This window comes from Corvus brachyrhynchos, unplaced genomic scaffold, assembly GCF_000691975.1.
Source record: "Corvus brachyrhynchos isolate BGI_N302 unplaced genomic scaffold, ASM69197v1 scaffold832, whole genome shotgun sequence".
NCBI classification, from domain to species: Eukaryota; Metazoa; Chordata; class Aves; order Passeriformes; family Corvidae; genus Corvus; species Corvus brachyrhynchos.
The window spans coordinates 615,405-626,457 of NW_008236798.1; the positions used below are offsets into that span (position 1 = coordinate 615,405).

At 35.8% G+C, this 11,053-nt stretch overlaps 1 protein-coding gene across 1 annotated transcript in view; it reads right to left on the reverse strand.

Annotated features, from left to right (window-relative positions):
* Positions 1-10,362, reverse strand: part of LOC103611340 (contactin-5) — a 146,319-nt gene extending 135,957 nt beyond the window's left edge. The window contains exon 1 of the mRNA XM_008628841.2: positions 10,253-10,362. Within this exon, the coding sequence (XP_008627063.2) occupies positions 10,253-10,350 (98 nt within the window). The 5' untranslated portion in view covers positions 10,351-10,362. The remainder of the gene's footprint in view (positions 1-10,252) is intronic.
* Between the last annotated feature and the right edge of the window lie 691 nt (positions 10,363-11,053).

Below are 11,053 nucleotides of genomic sequence, written 5' to 3' on the forward strand. Positions count from 1 at the left end.
GGAATGCCCATCAAGCATTCACATCTACCTTTAGAATGTCCCATATAAATCTGTTCAGAGTTTTATGAGACACGATAACCACTTTTCCTTTCATTTGGTTATTAAAAGATACTTAGGAAAAGATACTCATGAAATATAGCAGCAGTGAATACGGTGATTTAAAAATTAAAAGAGAATAGAAGCAAATAGTGATGAGCTTGAAGCCAGTGTTCAGGAACAAGTCCAGGTCTGCAAGTCACTTCAAGAGACATCTATGATTGTGCTAAAAAAGTCTGCTGCATATATGAGTGTCATATATTAATTTTGGTGTGCTTTCCCACCACTGCTAGCTTGTTCTTTATGGCACAGAGCAAGGACAGTGCTTGCTTGGCTGTATATCCAGCTCCACATTTTCTTCACACTTTAAATTATGGCACGTTAGAGCATCTCTAGCATCTAAAATTGTGCCGTGTATAAAGATGATTCATTATCTATAATGGTTTATTATTCACAGTGAATTATACTCCAGAATTTCTCTTTACTCTCTGATCAGACCCTAAACTGCTGTCTCAATCTTGACACTTAACTATTTGATACCTAAACTTAGATAATGTAGCTGTCCAATATCCTGAGTTAGATGATATAACTGACAATTTTGGTGATTTAATTTTTTTTTTCAACATTCTTAAATTTGAGTTAATCATGAACAAATGAGTCACCTGATTAAGGTGTAATCAAATGAGAACAGAAGAACCACAATAGGCAAGGTGTTGGTTTGACAAGTAGTGAGCAAAGAGGAAAAGTTATTCCACAACCTTTTGTGTTTACATTTAAAAGTTAGGTAGTGGGGTTTACTCTTGATGAAATCACAACAGTATAGGTAAAAATTTAATACAAAAGAGCTGAACATCTCCTATGTATTCAGTGTTGTCCTCACTGCAAAATTCCATGTTATATTTAGGTCATCATAGTATAGTAGATGCTATTTTTATGGTGGGATTGAGGAGGTATTGAGCTATCATGTCTGTTTAAAAAATGATGGAAATAAGCTCTGTTTTTTCCTCAGTCATCCAGTAACCATTTTTTCTTCTCTGTATCACACCCTACCTCAGCACGTGGCTGGGGTCATTCTGAAGTGGACATTCTTCTAGAAAGTATTAAAGACATAACAGCAGGCAAATTATCACCAGCCTGTGACTTGATCAAGGCTGTTGAGAAGACAATCTGAAAAATCTTGAAAAGCAAAAGACATATATGATGTCTGCTGTGTTAGTATAGGGGATAATTTATGAAGAATCCATGATTTTAAGTTAGAGACAAATGCTTTGGAGAAGAAAATTTGTTTGAAATGATGACACGTGTTTGGCAAGTGTTCATACAGTAGAACTGTGTTTATTTGTTTTGTGTTAAAGCTATTTTATAATTGAAAATTTTTGTCATTTTTCTCTGTTCCAGGCCTTGTCCAGGCAGAATTTCTGTAGCTGGCACATTAATCTAGGAGTTCCTAACTGCTGTACAGATACAGCCAGCGTATGTGTACAGATCCAGGAGATCTAGAAGACTAGTTAGAATGAGTCTAGAAATCCCAAAAATCATGAAATACCATCAATCATGCTGCAAATGTAAGCACAAATCCAGTGTGTCTGGAGAGTGCAAGATGGCTTTTGTGCTATAGTATAATATGCATTTATTTCTTTGTGGGAAATCCTGAAGAGAAACATAACAGTGGTAACTCTGGCGACCTACTCTCGACAAATGCTAGAATTTGTCTCCTTCTGATCCTTTCAGACTCTGACACAGAGAGAAAGCCTAAATATATGCTTCTGGATAGTAAGTTTGGAATGCAAAAAAAGTGCTTCTCCATTTTTAAACCTAAAGCAAGGCTGTGCAAATTACTGAACACAGTTTCTACTAACATTTATAAATTTTCTTTGATGGTTCTGAGAGAGAAAGGGAAGGGATTGGTAATATTGCTTCTTCAAGAATGACATTCTACTGATGGGGACTTGCAGTTTGGTAGGATTTTTTCCCCTATTTCCTTATGTCATATGGTAAAAGCAATCAAATCTAATTTTTTAGATTTAGAGTGAAGCAGAATGAGGCCTGGGAGTGCTACTTGAGATTTATCAAAGGATCTTTATTACATTGCTATGGATGACTGCAATATTTGTTACAGTATTATAAAGTCTATTCAAGAACAAGTCCACTTAAAAGAAGATAGAAATAAATCCAGCCTTTTATCCAAAATCCAATCTGGCTCTACCACCTTATAACATAAATACTTATTGAGCATGAAATAAAACTAACTTGACATTGATGAAGTCTTAGAAATATTTATTTGATATAAACAATATGTGCTATCGAAGGGGGGGAAAAAAGGGAATCGTGGATCTATTTGTGTCATATAAACAAACTCAGCTTGAAGATGTCATGCTCATCTTTAAAAAGCTTCCTCTCTCTCATCACAAGTTTATCTTGAGGGGAAAGGACATCCTTACTTATAACACCGACAGATGTTCTGCAGAGAGTGTTCATTTCCCTGTTGCAATTGTTTTTTATTTGTAAACTTTAAAAGTGGCTTCCACACCTTCCAACTTTGGCATCTGATAGGAGAAACAAAAAATTTTTCCTGTAGTGAGAACTGGTGTGTAGGGACATGGAGTAACATGATACTTTGTCCTATGGAACTTAGAAACAGGTATTTCTATATCAGTTTTTGTATTGATTGTGCAGTTTCATTTTGGGCAAATAATTAAACCAGACTAATATTCTATGGCATAGTTTCTCTGTTTAAAAAAGAGAAAACAGATAATTCATGTCTCTGTGACCTGTAGATGAAAAATATAACATCATGCTGAAACTTGGTCTTGATGGTAGAGGCAAATTACTACCTGTGAACTTCTACACTGTGAACTAGCTTAAGGCTTGAAAATATTGATTTACTAGCATACGTTGTTCTCACAGTAATTCTCCTATATGTAGGAAAAATATTGACTATTTGAATTTTATATATATATATATACACACATATATATACACATACCAGTGAAAATTATGCTCTATTCCCATGTTTATACCAAATAATACTCATCTGCTGCTTGCCGGCTTGACCATTCACTCATATCAATGCCCCTGGGTTTCAGTATAGTGCAGTTAACAGAGGTTAACTTTAGGTTGGTTCTGAAATACCACCAGTGCATTAGCTCTGCTACTCTTTAGCATAACACCAGGGCTGAAGCAGGATGTGGATTCATGCTGATAACAAGAAGACTCAGGTTAGAAAAGAGTCTGATCCCAGAACAGAAATCCTCATGAGACCTTTTTTGACACTAGATTACTGGGAAGGGGTTGGGTTACAGGAACATCTTGTCTGGTTCTCTTGACAGTTTGTAACAGGAGATGCCTCCTGCCTGGTCTGGAGGAAGAATCTTGGAAGACCTGTTTGGAAACATTCAAGACCACTAGGTAATACTGGATTTGCCAAGATAAGCCAACAAGAGGATAGAAGTCAGAGAGAAATATATGGAAGACTTGGTTCATTGTTTTAACTGGTGGTCTGAAAGTAAAAAGCTTCATTTTACAGATATGAAAAGGAGAGAGGGTTGAGGTTAGTCCTTTGAAGTTAGGAAACAGTGGTGCAACGGTGCAATGCTAGAATCTTCTATTCCCCTGTGTGGAGAGACCAGATGGATAACTGCATGTGCTAGATAGAGAAGTGTGCAACCTAGATCTCTGTTACTCATTATAAAATTATTGTTTGTAGACTTCTTGTTCCTGGCAAAATCACATATGATTATGTGGCAGAGGAAGAAAAGAAAGGAATCAGGTACTATGAAACCTCTGACCAAAGATGCATTCCTGGGTGCCTTTAACTTTCTTTTCTGAAACTGTTCTCTTCATCATTACATTATTTACTAGACACAGACCAGATCTCACTGAAACAGCCCTTTAAAATGTGGACTTGCAAAGTCTGTCTTTTTACACCTGCAGAATGATTTGTACTATCTAGAAACATGCTTCACAGCCATTACCCTGTGTCATTGGCTTAATGAGCCACACTAGCAAAAATAACTTCTTCAGAAACTTCATGCAATTCTCCACAGTTACAGTCAAATGTTCTTCACCAGACCACAAAGATTTTTTATTTGGCCACTCTGATCTTTGCTTAGGTATTATATTCACTTATCCAAACACATTGCTTTTATTTATGCATATTGAAAGATATTTAGTAAGTTCTCTCTACATGGATTAATAGAATGGTATGAGTTGGAAGGAAGCAAAGATTATTGAGTTCCAGCCCCACTGACATGGACAGAGACACCTTCCTTTAGATCAGGTTGCTCAGAGCCCCATCCAACCTGGCCTTAAACACTTCCAGGATGATGCATCCACAACAAGTATGTAGTCTGTAATGAAAATATTGGTAGTGACATAAAACAAGTAATAGCATTTTTAATGAAAGCTTGAAGATCAATTAGGAAAGTCTGAAAAAAGAAAACCAGGCAAAGAAGGTAACAAGAAATACTATATTTAATGGATTTAAAACGTTGAGATATTTTTTAATCTGAATTGATTCAGAGTTCATTGTTTGAAGAGAACATTTTGAAAATTTCTTAGATTAAAAGTTACTAAATTTCATTAACTTGTGTGACTTAAACATGTGTAGCTTCACCTTCTTTTTATTTTATTTCATTTAGAAAACAAGATTTTTAAATGGGCTACCAGGTGAGTTCTTGCAAGCCATACTACGAATGGGATGAATGTTTACAACTGAGCTATAAATCTCTTCCAAAGAAAGTTAACAGTAGTATTATTAAGGCAACATTAAATATGACAACATAACCAATACGTCTATCAAAAGAGCCTCATCATAATTCACTAATAAAAGAATGTAAATATTGTTAATTTATTCTTAGCATTAACTAAGTATATTTCAAACCAAAAACATAGTTTTGACATTACCAAAGTGAAATAACCTAGCATTTAAAAAGAAGGTTGGTCTGTTACGTGCATATTACTATTGAACAGAAAAAACACAAGCATAAAATAGTCTCTCAAAAATACAGAAAACCAAGCAAATAGGTCATAAGAAAATATTTCTTTCAGCACTGTTCTCTATTGATTCTTTTGATTCAAATATCTATGTTTTGATCTATGTGGTTAAAAAATAACTATAATACAAAAAAATGGATGCATAAAGCTTTTTTTTTTTTTTTTAAGGAAAACAGTCCTTTTGGCAGTCTACATGGCCCTTATTTTAAAAGCAAAGATTGAAAACTCTGGTAATCTACAATACTGCAATATTCCACATCCTGTAATTTGTTTTAATGAGGAATAAAATATGATTACTCACTCAAAATTGGCTGCTGGCACTTTCATAATACAAATTCTATTTTTTTTTTTCTGACTAGAGCCAGAAAACCAATGAAATGTGACTTTTATATGGAAAATAAAATAGAAGTCTGGTGTAATGCACAAACAAAAACGCACTAAGGAAAAGGCTGGAGTGTGAGGGTCAGAAAGGGTGTGTTCATTATACGCAATTTAGAATTAAAAAACCTGTGTGAAAGAGTGAGAGTCGAATTATTTGAAATGGAAACAAGAAGACAACTTAGAGTTATATGCCAGGAAGACTAATAAAGGGAAAAAAAGAAAGATATGTTTCTTACACTTGAATTTTTCTTGCTTTCCTCTGAGGCCAAGGGTTTGGGCTCATGGAAGAGGGCAGGAACTTAACAGCTTTTCATGCCACTTGGACAAACCAGTCCTGTATCATTGCTCAAACTATGAAAACTTGTTCATTTTCAGGCTTTTAAAAAAACTTTATATTTCCATCTGTGTCTGCTTTTAAGTCCCGTATTTAAGATAATATTGTTAAAATTACTTATGACACAAGTGTTCTCCAAAGTCAGGAAGTGCTGAAGGATGCTTAGATGGCTGTCACTGATGTGATTCAATAATGAATATGTCATATAGTGGGCATGGAATTTAGAGTCCTTTTGCATATCAACAGCATTAATTTCATCTCTTTCTAACAGGGAGCTAAATGAGACCATCAGAATTATTTCTTTGAATAAAGTACATGAAAAAAGAAATTAAAGAATGGACCAGTTGCCTCTAGGTGTTCTTGGAAGAAAAGTCAGTAATATTTGAGAGAACATTAAAATGGCAACCTGCTGTCACAGAAGGCAGTATCTGAGAAATTGCATTTCTGGAGCAGGAAAAGCCAGGAATGCTGAAATTTGTGCAAAAGTGTCAGGTAGCAAAACGAAATCTTCACCAGAACTTATCTGAAGAACAAGGTCATGATCTGTCTTCTTGATTTACGTAAAATGTCTAAGGTCTGATACTTAAATGAACATAGAAAATCAGGATTATCTGGACTACAAACAGAAACCTCATTACCCATTAGCTCATTTGTTAGTTTTACAAAAAAATTAGCTTGTCTTTTTGAATAAGAGAAGACACAAGGAGTGAAAACTGTGTTACTCAGAAGCAAACATTAACACACTGCTGATTTTTCATTAATTTAGATGTTTTGAAATCTTCCATTCAGATTTTTCTTCTCTTTTTCTTTTCAGTTATTTGATTATTTTAACAATGTTTAATGTAAATACTAATCAGGATGCAGCAATTCTGCAAATTAAAATGATGTATTTCTGTTCTTGTGAAAAGTTTAAAATAAATAGAATATGTTAATACACTGTTATTGCCAGTGGTTTTTTTAGCACATTTTTTTAAAAAATATGATCCCATGTTATGTTAGGGAACAAACAAAAATTCAAGTATTTCTAATAGAAATTGCATAATTAAACGGGTGGCAGAAAATATATCCGTATGCTATATATAAGTACATATATGAAAGATACATGTAACTGAAACATAAGGTAGATGTGTAGGTAGATGTGTAGATGTGGCAGTGAATATGTCTATAAAAGCAACCTTGGGCCAGCATATATATCCAGCACAAAACATCACTAACTGCAAAATGCCCACTCTGATATATAAGCAGTAAATTTTATTTGGTTCCTCTGTTTGTCATGTCTTCTGTTAAACCTCAGCAATAAATCATTGATTTATGCAGTGGTTTCTTAGCCAATGACTGATGCTCATCATAAGCAGCATTATCTAGTACAAATAAGATAATCTTGAGATATTTCACTCTTGCATTACTTTGAATTCTTTAGCAACTACAAAGTCTATTTGTAAGCAGCATCAATAACATAATATTTTCACTTGTAACTGAACCAGCTACATATTGCTTGGGTCAGAATAAAATCCTTCTCAGAGAATTTTTCTCTGTCAAGCAATCAAGATATTTGCCTTTTGTTTGAAGACAAAAGCTGCAGAGTTTGAATTTATTTAATTCTTTCAGCCATAGTGACTGGCAGTTCTAAACAAACACTGTTAATAAATGATTAATCTGTAACTAAAGACTAGGCTCTTCCTGGAATATTTGCCAAATGCCTACTTCAGGAAATCTCACTGGAATGTCTGTCATTCTTGCAATTACGGTGGAGAGAGCAGAGTGTTTCAGACAGCTAAATTAAAGCATGAAAAATCAGCAGCATGTTGGTTTTGAGATTGTAATGACCCCTGTGTTATTTACAATAAGAACTCAAAAGATCAAGTTTCAAAATACTAAATAAAAAAGAAACAAATTAGTTGTTGATTCAGTTTAGTAAATGGGACCCATGGCAATCTAACAAGCAAATACCCCTGTAACAAGGCATCAGGAATAAGAAATGGAGAAAAAAAAGAAAATTATGAAAATGAATAGGAAATTTGATGCATTTCTACCTCTCACCTCAGCCTCCAGGTTTCAAATGGTGCCTGAAATGTCATTCATGTAATTATTACCATATCAGGTTGAAAGCAATTTCGGCTGAGCTGATTTGATTGTGCATTAATGGCTGGGAAAAGATAAGGAATGTGCATGGTAAAAATACCTGCCCATTACAATAGCTGCAAATGGGGTCAAGTATCTTATTAGATAACCTTAAATTCCTTGACCATTCAGGTGGTTTTCATTTTTTGTTTATTAAAGATTAACACTAAATAAAAAGGAGGAAATAACCTAATCAAAGCCTTTCCTGTCAACTTCACCTTCATTTTTGAAAATGATTGAATCTTTTTGAGAGTTTACTGAATCTCATGGTGGTGAAGATGGAAGGTATCAGAAGCTCTGTTTCTTGCCTTTCAGTGATGGTTGCGAAGGACAATGTGTGTCATACCTCCTTTTCACTGGAAGGTTGACTTGTAATCTGTCAGCAACTGCAATTTAATTGCAGCAAAATGAAGAAAATAAGAAGTAATATGCTTCAGCCATAGCCAAGATTCTAAAAGGGCCTCGTTGCCAACTATTGACTTGACAGTGTTTCTGACAGGAGAGAGCCTGGAGCCATCAGCTTCTACAGAACAGCCCTTTTACTCATTTATTTCAGCATCTCAGGGTATCTCTCCATTTATTGGTCTTCTGTCCTCTGTCACGTACCTCTTTCCTTATCTTTACTATATAAAACATAAGACTTGTGTTTTGCCCTACAAAAGTTCTTGCCTCACATTTGTTTTCTAAACTACTTCTTACTTTTTTCTTGGGAATGAATTTGCAAAAGCTGCAGTCACTAATGGCTCCCTCTATGTGGCCTATGGTCTCCCAGCTTTTGTTTGGACTAGTTTGGCTATGTCCTGTTTCTTCATCAACTTCACTGAACCTAAATAGATACAACTGAAAAACTTTGTCAGAATTTATCTTTAATTATTTTTGTATACTTTCTGTTGACCTGCATACTGAGAGCATCTCAATATTGGTCAAACATGAAAAACAAGCAAGAAGGGAGTAAGTTTCAGACATATATCATCCAGTCAGTAATTAGGAACTGTTAAGAGAAAAATCTGAACAGAAAAAATCCAGTGACCAGTGACACATGAAGGTCAGAAAGACTATAAAAACATTTAAAAAGCCCTCTCAGGTAATAGAGACAGGCTTTGAAAAGTCCCTTTGGAAAACCAGACCTGCCAAGCAAGCTGGAGGAATGATCCTCAGAAAAACAGACTATTGTCTTAAAACTCCGAACCTCTTATGTTTTGTTCCTCCTTAGGTAAATAAGTTAGAAGAATTGGTGTGTAAGATACAGTATTTCTCAGACTAACTCTTTTATGGAGCTCCTCCAAAGGAGTTACAAAGACAAATCCTTCCCTTATTTTTAATCAAGGCCAGGCTGTAAGAAACTTGTATGTGTCTTGATAAGCCATGAACTATAAAAGCAAGCAGTATATATGATATTTAGCAGCATAACTTTGGAGACTAGGGGCAAGATGTCCAAAAGGAACACTGTTATGAAAAGGAACTGAAAAGCATTCAATACAGTGGCATTTTTTTTCAACACACCACACAGAATTTGATGAGGAATCTTGGAAAGAATCCTACCTGATATAATTTTTATATGTCTCTAGAGAAACATCACTGAAGGAACATCTGTTTTTAGCAGCATATATGTGAAGAAGAAAGAATTTCTTTGAATCACTACAATTGACTGTCAGTTCTATCTGGCTGTATATTAACCTTCCCAACCTTTTTCTTGGGAAGAATCATAATAGTAACTTGAGTAGTTGATAGTAACCACCACCACAAAACTGAAATGTTATCAATTTCATCCTATATTCTGTAATCTGAATACTGTGTAGAAGTAATAGGTATAGTTTCTCACACCTTTTTCTCCCTAAACTCTCTTACCAACAAACATCTAAAAACCCCTTGACATAAATAGTAAACATCCATTCTGTGCTAGTGCTATTATGTCAAGTAGAAACTAGAGAGTAGGCACTGCCACAAAGTGACTTAGGACATGATTAAGATATTCTGCTCATAGCTTCATGTATAAATTATGCACATGGGGGAGGGGAAAAAAACTCTACTAATGTTTGTTTATTCTCAAAATATGATATTTTGACAGAACAAACTCTAATTTACTGGTTTATAGTATCCCAGTGAACAAATGTGTGTGAGTCTGATAAAATTTCAGTTAAAAAACCTTTCCTCTTTTTGTTTACTTTTCATTTTGACAGAGAGTCTTTTAACTTGACTGAAGTCCTGACCACAGAAATGGCTGGGCAGGGAGTTCATAATTAGCTAGTTAGTCAACTGGTTATTTTGAGAGTGTAGTAAGCACTGTCTGTAAAAATAAAATCCAGCAAAATAATGAAACCACAAATTAGGCATGTCTCATCTTAATAAACAATGGAGTCTAATTATGAAAGAATCTGTACTTACTTTCCAAGTGCAAAACACTCCATCCTTACAGTAGTTCCTCTTGCAGCTGTAACTGTGTAAGGAAAATGGACTTCAATTTTTGGTTCATATTCTCCCATCACACCTGGAAAATAAAGAATGTTTAAAATATGAAATGTTGTGGGGTATTCCCAGTCCCTGCCCTGGAGGGAGGCCTGCTGATAAGGAGATTGCATAACCTCCCAGCAGCATCCCCTTGGAAAAGGCAGAACTTTTTGATTGGGGTGAGAGAAAACAAGAACCATGATCCTCTGGGAGACCCTATATAGATTCCTTGTAACCCACTGGCTTCTACCCTCTCACACCCACCCTTGTACCCCTATAAGATCTACCCTTCTCCCCCTTTGAGTTCTGAGAGCTCGTCCCTGGCCTCCCCTTCGCGGGGTGCAGGCTAATAAAGCTGCCTCATGTGGAACTGCTCTACGAGCCTCTCGTCTCTCTCCTCCTGGTCTGGCCTGGGGTTTGCCTCACAGAACAAGAGCTGAAGTCACTCTCGCTGAAATCGCTAAAGCGCGGACAGCCTGCTGAGACAGGCACCCTTTCTGCAGAGGCATCCCCGGCAGCTGAGGGAATGCCGCGGACTTCTGGAAGACTGTCCCTTGTGAGACATTCTCTCTGGGTTGATTCAGGCTTCCTGGGGCTGAGCCACAAGCCGTCATAAAATATCATCAGTTTTCCATTATCACAGAAAGACCTGTGGCTTGCTTTTTGAATCTGCCCAGTAGTAAAGCTGGTAATTGATGGAGATCGCCTTGTTTGATCTGATATGTTGTGCTCAGGTCC